The 14,585-nt window shown below is 37.2% G+C and overlaps 1 protein-coding gene across 1 annotated transcript in view; it reads right to left on the bottom strand.

Moving 5' to 3' along the window:
* Nucleotides 1-14,196, bottom strand: part of LOC127416394 (prostaglandin G/H synthase 2-like) — a 41,589-nt gene extending 27,393 nt beyond the window's left edge. Inside the window, exons 1-10 of the mRNA XM_051655735.1 lie at nt 14,055-14,196; nt 13,352-13,468; nt 13,113-13,256; nt 12,741-12,884; nt 10,590-10,771; nt 10,400-10,483; nt 9,942-10,188; nt 9,413-9,699; nt 9,097-9,244; nt 8,173-8,514 (exon numbers count right to left, since the gene is read on the bottom strand). Of these exons, the coding sequence (XP_051511695.1) occupies nt 8,173-8,514; nt 9,097-9,244; nt 9,413-9,699; nt 9,942-10,188; nt 10,400-10,483; nt 10,590-10,771; nt 12,741-12,884; nt 13,113-13,256; nt 13,352-13,468; nt 14,055-14,115 (1,756 nt within the window). The 5' untranslated portion in view covers nt 14,116-14,196. The remainder of the gene's footprint in view (nt 1-8,172; nt 8,515-9,096; nt 9,245-9,412; nt 9,700-9,941; nt 10,189-10,399; nt 10,484-10,589; nt 10,772-12,740; nt 12,885-13,112; nt 13,257-13,351; nt 13,469-14,054) is intronic.
* Between the last annotated feature and the right edge of the window lie 389 nt (nt 14,197-14,585).

Genomic DNA, 14,585 nt, shown 5'->3' with positions numbered 1-14,585 from the left:
ACACGTAATTCCATTTCTGTTAGTCACATGTCTGTGAAACATGTTCAGTTTATGTCTTAGTTGTTTAATCTTTTTATGTTCATACAAATATTTACACATGTTAAGTTTGCTGAAAATAAAAGTAGTTGAAAGTGTTTATAATAAAAGTTTATATATAAACAGCAGATTTTGACCTCTTCCACTCATCAGAGCCTGATCACATGTTGAGAGCCCAATCATTCATGATGGAGTATTATACTGTACCAATATGACTCGCATGTAGTCAGATGCAGCACACTGTAGTTACTGTATTAGCCAGAAGTGGTATAATGACTGGTCCAGATTCAGACATTGACCAGTTGCTCTGACTGTGAATATTAAATGGAGAGGTCCATTAGTAGCCTTATTTGGTTGTGGAAGAACTGAGGGTTGAACTTGAGAGGTAATTCTTGATGCTGGATGTCATGATGTCTTAGAAATGATGTCTCCACATTAATGGACAAATAGCATTAATGAGGTGAAGAGTGCAGAATGTGGTTTAAATATAAATTCTACTTGTAAAACATTTAAATATGACACATGTGAAAGAAAGAGTACTTTTACAGTATAGAGGAAGATATTTTACCAAATAAACTCATCACATTTATTTATTTTTTGGTTGGACTTACCCAGACTGTAATATTCTCATCCTTAAGAGCTTTCCACTCATCCATTCAATCAATCAAACTTGAATATACTGTATCTTATGCACAATGCACAATACATGGTTTCATTGCAGTTCACATAATAGAAGCTTTGAACTCTTTAAAGGTCAACAACATGTAAAATACAACAACAATAATATTATTATTATTGTAAAATAAAACATTTGCCATGTGCTATATGTGTAGGCTTATATTTTTTTTATTTAATGTCTTGTGTATTTGTTGACAGTGTATTCTTTGAGGAAAATTTCATTCCACTGTACATTTGTGCAGTTGCCAAAAGAATTTGGAATTTTCCATTCTTCCGTAGAGGAAAGTAAATGCACTTTGAATGTGAAAGGAATGTTAGTACATGTACACAGGCACAGTTGCACACTTTTAATATCAGTTTCCTTATCTGTATCCTTCTTCACCTTACTCTCCATATTCAAATAAAGTTATTACAAATCAGAACAACAAAAGACAAGTCAGTGACAGCAGATTTTGTAATGTGAGGCACAATGCAAGTGACACATCCTACTGAAGATGCTTTACATTTTACTCTCCTTTTATGGTCTGAGAATGTTTATAAATATAATTCTACGTCCACAAACTGCTTGGCACGGTGAAGCTTCAGCATTGATGAGTTAACGCACCGTCATCTCCGCCAGGACCCAACCGATAGCAACTTGCAAGCATTACCTCATACGTGTGAGAAATGAGGGCAAGTTGTGACAGATTTACAGTTTTCTTTAAAAATGTTTTCATTCATAGTTCCAATACAGAGAAAGGTAAACACCATGGTGTAAACATCCAATCTACATTTAGATTCCTCTCTGCCGCAGTTGTGCAGATATTTAATATGTAAAATGGACCAGCGCTGGAGACAAAGACAAAGCGCACATTAGCGTCTGCCAGAGGGAGGCCATTCATCACTTGACTGTCTATACTCTGCTGAGTTAATGGCTTCAAAAACTGAAAAAGCACATCAGGCTTGCTTGAAAAAAATCGTTCTGTTGCCGGGGCAGTCCCTTGTGTTCACTTAAAGTATTCAGTGAGTTTCTTCTTTTACTGAAGAACTGACAAGATGTCAAACTGATCTGAACATTTTCATCTGTGATAACATACAGCTGCATATCATCAAAAACATTGATTGTAATTCATAGTGATTCTGCATTTTTCCTGCATTTACCTACTACAATAAATGACTAATGAAATCAGAAAGCAAACAACCATCTGTTTTTATTGAACTTAAATTTCTTTACTCACTGAAAGCTCCATTATGGACATATGCCCTCTGTGGCAGTCCTCAAGGGGATAAATACACAATTAAGCACTTTCACAAGGGAAAGTTACTACACGAATCACTTCCTAAATAACTATTACAATTGTTTATACTCAAGTGGTACTCCTGTTATTTTGGCAAGCTTAACGTGACAGGAAATCAGAAAGAGAGAGTTGCAGTAAGTAGGTATGTCTGTCACCCCTCCACCATTTTTCATTAGCAAGTGTGTCATACCTCCACTGGAGGGAAAGAGATCTCAGCAAAACAGTCCACATTTAACACCCTCTGCCAAAATTGCATTTTTTGGAGTATGTTATTGTGGTGCCAGTTTAAGGATTCAACAGTTTTAGGTATCATAAAATTTTGAACACTCAAGGACAATTAACAATGTGGAGATTTTCACTCAAGTATTATTTGACTAGATAATTTGACTTTTGTGTACAATTTAAAGACAGTACCCACACTGTTACATAAAGCTGATATGTATACGTTTTTCAATGTAAACATGCTTTCTTCAATTTCAGCTTAAAAAGCAAAGGACAACTATAAATTAGCCATTTGTAGGTTGATTTCCCTGAACATTGAAACACTGTGGCTATCACGATGTGATTCTGAAGGATCCACAAGCAGATAAGAAGTTCATTCTCAGAGTTTATTCACAAAAGCTAACACAAAACAACTCAGATGAGTCTGCAAGAGAACAGAAGATGGGTTGCAGGAGACTGAGAACTGCAACACCAGGGACTCCAAATTCCAATGAGTGAACGGAAGTAGTATAGTCAACACAGGCAGAGTTGTAAACAAGTAGCAATCCAGCTGGGCAGCCTAGTCTAAAGGGGGCAGATAGGAGGCTAAGTCAGATAACAGGCAGGAAAACCTAATGCACTGGTACGCAGACTGAGAGTGAGAGAGAGTGTGTGAGAGAGACCGACCGACTGAGCAAGCGAGACTAGTCCAAACCCAAACCCAGACTAGTCAAAAGTCCTAACAGTGGCTCTGTGATGCAATCAAACATTGCTGCCTATTTGAACATCCCAACCAGCCCAATACACCAACACTGGCTCAACCAATGACATGACTTTGGGGCGAGACTATCTGTTTGTATGACAGACAGAGCAGTTTTTTGGAAAGTTATTTGAAAACAATCATTATTTTTGTAAATCGTTTGGTGACGCTAGTGGTGCAGAAAATACACACTTCAGCTTTAATCATAATTTCTCTGTAATTTTACACCCCTGGTCATTACATAGAACATATAATGTGACACAGCTGTTGTCACTGAGTTTCTGAGTTTTTTACTCAGAGTTTAGTGCTCACAGGATGAACTTCCCCCCTGATATTTTGCATTTCACATTTAAATGACTGTTGATTAGCACTCTTCCTCTGAATTTATTTCTCTCTGCCAAGTTTCATACTGGAATGTGACCAGGAACTGAGTCCAACTGCCTCTCATTCTCATCACTTGTGAGATGGCACGTATCTCCTCTTGAGGCTCACGGCCACACAGGCTTTCTCGTCATGTCCTGTGACCAGGGTGGAAAACAGCCTACACTATCAATCACTGAAGACAGTCTGTACTGAGGCAGTGGAAACATGCGCACAGCAATATTTCCTTCCCTGGGCCGCAGTGCCAATTATACGCCAATTAATAACAGAGAATGGGCGACTGTCCCTGAGTCCCCCCACAGAAGGGAGCTAGTTGGACCTCATTCAGTTGGCTTAGGGAAATGTAAGCCCCCGTAGGATTATTGATGATCACAAATGTGAAATGCTAATCACTTGAACAATGACAGGGCCTAATCAGATGCCTCTCGTCAAAAGCTATACTCATGGCCACGATCTGTGCCAGATATCTCTCACTTTGATGTGAGGTCACTGGTTCAGTTTGTCTATTAGACCTGACATACATTATCTACAGCTAGGGGAGTAGAAACAATGTGACAATTGGGAAACCTGGGAGATGTAGAATTTTTGATGACATCTACAGCAACTGTCTAGTCATAGGCTTTCTGTTATGATATAAATTTTAAGTAATTGAATCCGTTTGTTTGAGCAGTGTATAGTCATTTTCCGGTAAGCTACTATCTACATGGTGTCAGTATGATGCCAAGTGACTTTTTTCTGCAACAACTGAGAGTAACAAGCTGTCAGTATGGCAAGAGCAGAGAGAAAGGTGGAAATTGTGCCTCTGTTCATGTCCATCACGAGGTGCATGATACAACATAACATAAGCAATGGAGGAGGGAATAGGGGTCATTCACACAGTTTTTTACACAGTTCATCTTTGACTGTTGCCTCTTGTGCCATGAACTCTGCTTTTTAAAGATGTTGTGTCAAGATAAAAGATGTTCACCTTTAAGCTGTTTTTTATTCCAATTTGGAATGCCCAATTCCCAATGTGCTCTTAGTTCTCGTGGTGATGTAGTGACTCACCTCAATCTGGGTAGGATGAATCTCAGTTGCCTCCGCGTCTGAGACCGTTAATCCACACATTTTATCATGTGGCTTGTTGAGCGTGTTACCGCGGAGACCTACCACGTGTGGAGGCTTCATGCTATTCTCCGCGGCATCCATGCACAACTCACAACGTGCTCCACTGAGAGTGAGAACCACATTATGGTGACCACGAGGAGGTTAACCCAATGTGACTCTACCCACCCTAGCAACCGGTCCAACTGGTTGCATAGGAAGCCTGACTGGAGTCACTCAGCACGCCCTGGATTCGAACTTGCGACTCCAGGTGTGGTACTCAGAGTCTTTACTTGCTGAGCTACCAAGGCCCCCCTTTAATCTGTTTTTTTAAATAGTTTTTTTTCTATGAAAATACTCAATAGGTGGATGCATGCCATTGTGAAATGTTGTTTTTAGTACTTTTACTGACATTTTTTTAAAATGCTGTGTCAAGTTACAGTTTTTTTCAAATGGATCCACACTGTGACTGAAACAATTCACCAATTCATCCATTTCTCTTGCTAATGTGCTAGTAACATATACCCGTTCTGCAATACGGTTAACACTTTTTTCCACACAATTTGTGGTTCTCATGCATTCTATTTGCAGAAACCTTCACACAACTCTCAGCAGTCCAGCACAATTGTTATTGTGAATACATCTGCTTCAAATCTAAAACCAAGGGAGTCAAACAAATAAAACTCAGTTAGATAATGCGGCAAACACATCTCACCCGTGCAAACACAATCAACCAAAATGTAATACTTCACTGTCTCAAATCTATAAAAGTCAAACAGTTGCTCATTGAAACATCAAAAACACGGAACAACAAAGGTCATGAGGTGGTAGAGGAAGACAAATGAGATCTACTGTGAAAGATAGTGTCATCAACCTTGGTATAAACTTTAGGGAAGCTGGACAGAGAGTGCTGCCACATCTAAATTTGTATAGAGTTGCTAGAATAATTAGGGACATTTCGAACTGAGAACAGGTTGTTGGTTACAAATATTTCTTACAGTATTTTATATTTGCACAATAATTCGCTTTCCTATCTATGGGAAACCCAACTTTTTCAACCTCTACAGATTTGAGAGAAAACTATCAAATACAGGAAAAACGGTGGTGGCCAATACTGAAATGATATCACAATTTTTTGGCTACTCTTTTACAATACATGGCCAAGTTTTTCTTCCAAAAAGTGACACTAAATAGATTGAGTATGCAGTAAATACAGAAAATTGCAAAATAAAATGTCTGTTTCTGAAGTGTCAGACAGTGGTTTTTTGTTTTGTTTTTGTAATCTGAATAAAATTTATTTAGATGAGAAAGTGTTTTCTTTTGCAGCACAGTGTGTAAACCAGTGTTGGGTGTAATGCATTACTAAGTAATTAATTAATTTTTTAATTGAAAAAAGTAAGCGATTACTCTTAATTTTTCAGTGATTTAACTACAGTTACTTCTGATGTAATTGTGTTAAATACTTTATAGACTATAGAACAAGTCTATATAAAACAACAATAATGTATTTAAAATATAAATTTAACATCTAATGTTAAAATATATGTTTTCTAATTTAACGCTGCCCCCTTAAATTCTTTGGCCAGTTCATGAATAATTTATTTGATTTTATATGATTATTTGAAAGAATTAAAAGAACAGTTTCATGTTTTTCATCTGGTCGAGGTTGATAAGGGTTTTAGAAAGTAATTAGTAATGCAATTAATTTTCAGACAGAGTAATTAGTACAGTAATCTAATTACACTGTAGAAGATGTAATTAGTAGTTAGTAATTAATTACTTGTTTAGAATAACTTTACCAACACTGGTGTAAACTGATGCTTAGTGTGTGCAATATAAATGCAATTTCTGAGTGTGATTCTGACTGCATAATTTAGTTTTGACTGCTGTGGGTAAAGTTTTTCAACAAATGGTGAGTTTTTCCTTGTGTAAGATTTTGGAAATGTGGTATTTTATAATGGGCTTTGTGTATGTAGTTTGAGGAAATGGGTGAATGTTTCTGTGAAATGTGTGTATCCAATTGAAAAAAAAAAAAAAGTAAAAGAAGTCCAGCTTTTAAAGCTCATCTCAAAACACCTGTTTTCTTCTGTTTCTTAATGTAAAAATCTTAATGCGTACCGTGTGAAAGACTCCTTACTGTATTACTTGCTGTATGAAAACAACAACTGTATTTCCTATTTTACAATTCTGACTGAAAAAGAAATAAATACATTTGGTTGAATTTGATTGATTTTTCAATTGATTTGAGTGGCAATATTGGCCCCCAAAAATGTTGACTTAGATTTTTTCTGATTATGTTAAGAAATTTAAAAAAATTAATCAGTTCTCATCACACATCAAGATAAATGTCAAGATTATACATACAGAGTATTACATCCTCAGTTTTGAATTTGGTGTACAGAATATTACTGTCATTGCACATGGATCAAAATCCACACTTTTATATCACATGGCACCTCAATGTGCCTCTAAATCAATGGGTTTATCCCATGCTTGAAGTTTATTCATTAATCTATTCACAAAAAAATTAAAATATTAGTCAGACATTTTTGGGTTATTAAATGGAATAACATTTTGTTGGAAAGAATGTACAGTAATTTATGCATTGATTAATCGATGAAGCCATTAATTTGCTGACATTTTACTTAGTTAAATGAATTCAATGTTAAAACTTAATTTATCCAAACATATGACTTAACAGTGCTTTGCAATTCTGTCATCTCTGATAATGACAGATGTACATTCAGAAAGTTCTAAATGCTGGTCTAATTGAGTTTGCATTAGAAATCATAAATCGTTTGAGTTTATATTTGCTTTTAATTATGACTGTTGTAATCCATTCAATATATTTCTGCTGCATTTTTTTACTGCTTGAACAATTCGTTGCACCCACTAAATTTGGTCTCTAGATGTTGGTTATCAGACGTGTGTGTGTGTGGTAAATCCCTTACACATTTAAGTCTTAAATCATTCTCCGAAGACGTCATCCACCATCATAAAGTCATATTCATTGCTTTGCAATTAGCTGTGTGGATATTTTCATTTAGCCTACTGTATATACAATATAAGTGCATATTTGCAATTGCTCAAATCACCTGTAATTTGTCTTGTTGCAAAAGAGGCATTAATAGAATTCACAGCAAATAGAATAAAAGGTTAAGGAATTAGATTTATTGGGATTTATCCATTTATAGAGCCAAACATTCAAGTACAAAAACAATTAAATATCAATACTTTTCAAGATTAAACAAATTTGTGAAATTTATTTTTTTTCAATCATAAAATTAGAGAGTTAGTATTCTTTTGAAATGTTTAGATGTTTCATTGTGGATAATAAGAGAAACAAAGACAGAAAAAAGGTAGACAGTAAACACAAACAAAACAGCTTAAATCATAGTAAACATTGTAAACAACAGGAAGCATCTGATTCAAGTAAAACCATGAAACAATACGAAACTGGAAAAGATAATCAGCATTATGGCAGTGCTGAAATCTGAGGTCTAATGTAAACAGTTTTTACAATACATATTTAATAATTTTGTAATAAATCATATCAAATTCGTACACAACTTTTTATTACAAAAAATATTAATACAAAATTCAATAGTTCAGTTCAATAAATAAAATAAATATAATATTTACAAATTAATAAATAATAAATTAATAATTTTCTTACAGCAGATATTTATCAGAGCTCAGAGGTCCGTTCTTTAAGTAAAACTGTTGGGTTGAGTTTTTGATCTGAGTGGGAAGTACTTGCATTAATAGTGGCTGGAACTGAATATTTTATATTAGGCACATAGAAGGATGCCATGGGACAGGGCCCTTTGACATTATTGCAAACCAGCCTCTGCAGAGAAGCAGTATTAACAATTTCAAATCCCACTTTTCCGCCAAAGGTGCTCGGCTTCCAGTACTCAGGTGAACAGATGGGATTTCCCATAAGTCCTTTGAGGGAGTAGGGGGCACCCATCTCCACCATGGTCTCTCCAAAGATGGCGTTGAGCCTTGGCTTCTCAACCAGCAGACCAGTATAAAGCTCCACTGCGTCCACGTCCCCATACATCTCTTCAAGTTCAGCAGCCATCTCCTTCTCTCCTAAAAAAATAAAAACAGTTCAGAGGTCAGTCAACTCAACTGGTCCTCTGAAATAATACCTCTTTTACAGTATCCCCAGGGTCTTGTTAACTTTCAATAATGCTAGGTATGCTATGAAAACACAGGTATGCTTGGGCAGGGTGTAGAAGTGTAACTGTTATTTAAAGAGTCCCAATTTCTGATTTGGCTCCAACTATGTGCACCCTTCTTATAGAGAGATATAATTTGCATATATTTTGAACTAAAACTTATGTGAGGGAGTCTTTTTTTAATCTTGACTCATTTCCTCCAAATTCATTTGTTAAGAGAATCGAAATCCTTTAATCTGCATTCACTGTTTATCGATACTAAGAATCCTTTATGATAACAGAAAGACATTTCTTAGAGTGTTTATGTATCACATTGATATTGTGCAGACCAAGCTGTTAGAACAGCTGCCTGTGCTGTGCTCAAAATGTCTGTTCAGAAGAAGATAATTATGAGACCTACGAGTTGATCTGCTTTACAACAACTGCCAGTTTAGAGATATTGTCAAGAAAAAAAACCTTTCTTTAGGCTGGAAAAATAAAAATCATCCCTTACCTGTCATATCCTCAAAGGATTTGTATGGCTTCATGTTGAAGCGTTTCCTGTAGGCATTGAGAGACTGGTAGCGCATTTTCCTGCTGTCTTCAATTGACTTCATGGCCACCATCAAAACAGCCGGTGGAACATTACGCCCTCCAGCCACCTGGATTAAAAGAGAAGAGTTTAGTATTCACAAAACCCTCACCTCGGGCGGTACCTTGTAACAGTACCTACCAACAGGCTAATCCAACACAAGTTCAGAAAAAATTGTATTCTTATTACATAAATTTCAAGACATGAAACAGAAACCCATCATTATCCCTTGGCTTACCCTTCCAGCCATCTGATTGGTGAAGGACTCAACCAAGCTGTTGACACCATGGTCAGTCAGTATAGATGTGTTGAAGACAAACTGTTTGTAATTGTAGACTTCATCTTGGATGTGAAAATCATCAGGCATAAGGGGGTGCCAATGGTAAAGGGTGTTGAACTCAGAGGAGATCCTGTTCTGATACTGGAAACGCTCGTTGAAAAGAATTTCGGGATCAAACTTGAGCTTAAAATGGTAACCACTTAGGTGTTGGACATAATCTTCAATCACGATTTTGATTGTCTCACCTGTAGAGTCCGAATACAGAGTTATCAGTTAGATCCATTTCACAACCTTTTGATCAAATAGCAAGGAAAGTATGAAGTGAAACATTCTAAATGGAAATATTTGAAAATATATTTAAGTCACAGCCACAAAAGGTACATTTTGACCTGTTCCTGACCATCTAGTATACTTATCACAAACATTTTGCTTGTATAAAACACTGTCCACATGTAACAAATTCTAATTTTCATTTTAGGGTACTAACCAATCAGGATGAGCCGTGTGGTCTGAAACAGCCTCTCATCATCCCAGTCAGGATGCTCTTGCTTTAGAATATCACATACGCGGTTGTGTTCGCGCAGCCATATGGTGGCGTACATCATGAGTCCAGGAACCAGTCCAAAGGCTTCATGACCAACAGCAAAACGACGGGTCTCGGGTACATGAGGAGGGTAGTGCATGTCTACTTGAACCTCACTGACTGTTGGAGGATACACCTCACCATCTACAATCTGGTTGAGATAATAAACTTGAATTTAGTTACTTGAAATTTTCCCAAACCAATCTGTTTTTGAAATAGCATGCTTGCAATATGAAAGAGGAAGAGAAGTATAAAAAGCATGAGAAAGAGCAAAAATGTCTAATCGGGAGGGTTTGAGGTGACTGAGAGTTCAGTGAACTGTAAGAGGTGTTATTTTAGATCATTTGGCGGTGGAGACATACCTGATATCTCAGCTTGCCATCCTTGAAAAGTCTCAGCTTGTGTTGGCGATCAAGGTCCTGTCCATATATATGACTCAAGTCAACCTATAGACACCAGGCAACCATTAAAAAAAATTATATTTTAGGTGCCAGTAGTTCATTCAGTGCATTGTTCCACTTTTATTATTATGTAATTTTATAAGCTACGCACCCCATGATTCAGAGCTCTTGTGAAAGCTGGACCTTTCTTCATGTCGGTTTTGAAGAACTGGTGTGTGAAGTGTTGGGCGAAGAAAGCAAACATAAGACTGGTGTGTTGAGGGTCCGGGATGAACTTTCTCCTGAGGAGCAGTTTCTCAGCCACCAGCTTCACATCTGGCAGCTCTTTCTTACCTTCCAAGAGAGAAAAAGAAATTATGAGAAAAAGACGTCCACAATATATTTATATCTTCGTTTCTGACGGGTACACCAAAAGTGCTTGCAATGCTTTTCTGCAGTTGCTAATTTTCTTCCCAGCTTGTAGAAACTTCAAAGCTTTGTCTGGCCTCAATGACATTAATTGATGGAGAGTAATCTCTTGGACGTTATGTTGTATGTACACCTATGTACAGGTGCATCTCAATAAATTAGAATGTCGTGGAAAAGTTCATTTATTTCAGTAATTCAACTCAAATTGTTAAACTCGTGTATTAAATAAATTCAATGCACACCGACTGAAGTAGTTTAAGTCTTTGGTTCTTTTAATTGTGATGATTTTGGCTCACATTTAACAAAAACCCACCAATACACTCAATCTCAAAAAATTTGAATATTTTGACATGCCAATCAATTAATCAACCCAAAACACCTGCAAAGGTTTCCTGAGCCTTCAAAATGGTCTCTCAGTTTGGTTCACTAGGCTACACAATCATGGGGAAGACTGCTGATCTGACAGTTGTCCAGAAGACAATCATTGACACCCTTCACAAGGAGGGTAAGCCACAAACATTCATTGCCAAAGAAGCTGGCTGTTCACAGAGTGCTGTATCCAAGCATGTTAACAGAAAGTTGAGTGGAAGGAAAAAGCGTGGAAGAAAAAGATGCACAACCAACCGAGAGAACCGCAGCCTTATGATTGTCAAGCAAAATCGATTCAAGAATTTGGGTGAACTTCACAAGGAATGGACTGAGGCTGGGGTCAAGGCATCAAGAGCCACCACACACAGACGTGTCAAGGAATTTGGCTACAGTTGTCGTATTCCTCTTGTTAAGCCACACCTGAACCACAGACAACGTCAGAGGCGTCTTACCTGGGCTAAGGAGAAGAACTGGACTGTTGCCCAGTGTTCCAAAGTCCTCTTTTCAGATGAGAGCAAGTTTTGTATTTCATTTGGAAACCAAGGTCCTAGAGTCTGGAGGAAGGGTGGAGAAGCTCATAGCCCAAGTTGCTTGAAGTCCAGTGTTAAGTTTCCACAGTCTGTGATGATTTGGGGTGCAGTGTCATCTGCTGGTGTTGGTCCATTGTGTTTTTTGAAAACCAAAGTCACTGCACCCGTTTACCAAGAAATTTTGGAGCACTTCATGCTTCCTTCTGCTGACCAGCTTTTTAAAGATGCTGATTTCATTTTCCAGCAGGATTTGGCACCTGCCCACACTGCCAAAAGCACCAAAAGTTGGTTAAATGACCATGGTGTTGGTGTGCTTGACTGGCCAGCAAACTCACCAGACCTGAACCCCATAGAGAATCTATGGGGTATTGTCAAGAGGAAAATGAGAAACAAGAGACCAAAAAATGCAGATGAGCTGAAGGCCACTGTCAAAGAAACCTGGGCTTCCATACCACCTCAGCAGTGCCACAAACTGATCACCTCCATGCCACGCCGAATTGAGGCAGTAATTAAAGCAAAAGGAGCCCCTACCAAGCATTGAGTACATATACAGTAAATGAACATACTTTCCAGAAGGCCAACAATTCACTAAAAATGTTTTTTTTATTGGTCTTATGATGTATTCTAATTTTTTGAGATAGTGAATTGGTGGGTTTTTGTTAAATGTGAGCCAAAATCATCACAATTAAAAGAACCAAAGACTTAAACTACTTCAGTCTGTGTGCATTGAATTTATTTAATACCCGAGTTTCACAATTTGAGTTGAATTACTGAAATAAATGAACTTTTCCACGACATTCTAATTTATTGAGATGCACCTGTATATAGAGCTTCTTGTTTATTTTTCTCCTCTACACACCCAAGGCATGCAGATGGGCAGGTTGAGTCCGCAGGCTTCCACCGCGGGCTGTCGAGCTGTGATGTGATGAGGCAATGAGGTTCTTAGCAAATGCTAAGAAATGTGATAAAACAGGTCGGTAGAGAAAAAGACTCACCTGTGACTCCCATTGGCGTTGGGCAATCATGCGGGACAGGGGGCAGTGTGCGAGTGTAGTAGGAGAGATTGGAGTAAGCTTCCCAGCTTTTGTAACCATAGTCAGCATTGAATATAGGAGGGCTCTCGATTAGATGGGCTCGTGCTGATTCAGGAGGGAAAATAAACTTTTTATATTACAATTATTATTTTAAAATTTGTATTATAGCTAAAAGTTATATTTAGTTTCACTTACAGTACACCAAAGATGAAAGTAAAAATGAAAGTTTGATAAAAAAAAGAAAAAAAAAGCTTTCTTGCAAACACTAACATTTTTTAGATCATTTCAGGTATGAAAAGAGATTTTCATAATAAATAGCTTGTCTCAACTTACATGTTAGTACATAACGCATTATGGCGTTCCTCAAAAATGACACTTTGTTGACAATATTCCACAAGCCTTTGAAATGGGTGAGAATGTAATGCACAGTGTTGGGAGCGGGCTTCAGAGAAACTTTTACCCATGTGAGAAACTCGGCTGTAAAAGCAACACCAAAGTAAAACATTAGTTGGGCTTTGAAACAGAACAAGGAGTATATTTTGCAGATGTTTAAACATGCATGTTTCACGTACGTGTTGTGCAGTTTTGGCCATAGTAACCAGTGCTTGTACAGTCACATTCATAGGAGTCAGATCCCTGAGTTGTACAAACACCTCGATTCTGACATGGCTGAGAGCAACAGGGGTTGGCTGCAACAAAAATATAGGTTTATTTAGTTTATTTCAATTTTAGATGACTTGACTCAATGACCTAATGTCTGTAGAAATTATTCATAACACTAGGACATACAGGCTAAACCAGGGGTTTTCAAACTTTTTGAGGCCAATGATCCCCAAATATGATCCCCTTGTAAGGGGCTCCCTTCTTAAAATATAAATGCAGCTTTATATTTTCTTGTATTTATTGTAATTTTTACTGTGTGAGGAAAAAAAGCTAGTGATATTATAAAGATAATATGTCAGCAAAATTAAATCATTGCATTTTATAGTGTTGTACTAAATCTAAAAGAAATGATTAAATTGTTAAAATATTATCTATAAAAGTATTTTAATTTATTATAAGTCTAAGTTTGGAGTGTGTATTTTACCTCATCATCTTATTTTGTACTATTAATTTTAGATTTATAAACCTGAATAGAAACATTTTCCATTTTTTTTTTTCGTGGACCCCCTTCCACCCCCTTCTGGCTTTCTGGGGTGCCGGGAGCCCATTTTGAAAACCCCTTGACTATTATCTACATATAATATTGCCTAAGATTTGTAGTGCATAACTTACCTCCTTGACAAACCATGAGCCTCAGAAGCAAAAAAAGAATAAACAATGCGATACTCTTCATTCCGGTGGCGTGTATTGGTAGAGTCCTTAGATGTTTCCTCACCGGTTCAGATCAGAGAATGAGTAAACTGTCTAGTGAGAAGGGTGCAGTTATACTGTATGTTGAGGAGGTGAGTGACGCAACTTCGCTGTACCAGGCGCGCACCCAAGACTTTCTCTACAAAAGAATTCCTAAGCAACTACATGCAGATGAGTCATCGCGCGAGTACAACGTGGTGATATACCGATTTGTTTGTAAGAAGCTTAGATTTATGTAGGTATGGTATGGACATGTCCCTACTAACTTTTAGAAAATCAGAAATATCCCCACCAGCATATGGGCAATTTTATCACATAGAAAATATTTTAACTTTATACTATGTTTTTATTTTCATTTTAATGACTATTAAAGTTCCTTAGTATCACTATTCATATTTATATTGTCCCATCTCTTTTGGAGCAGTGCAGAAACGACATTGTCACATGGCACCT

The sequence above is a fragment of the Myxocyprinus asiaticus genome, chromosome 25, assembly GCF_019703515.2.
Source record: "Myxocyprinus asiaticus isolate MX2 ecotype Aquarium Trade chromosome 25, UBuf_Myxa_2, whole genome shotgun sequence".
Classification (NCBI taxonomy): Eukaryota; Metazoa; Chordata; class Actinopteri; order Cypriniformes; family Catostomidae; genus Myxocyprinus; species Myxocyprinus asiaticus.
The sequence above is the reverse complement of the archived record's forward strand: the minus strand, read 5'-3'. Positions and strand labels throughout refer to the sequence as shown.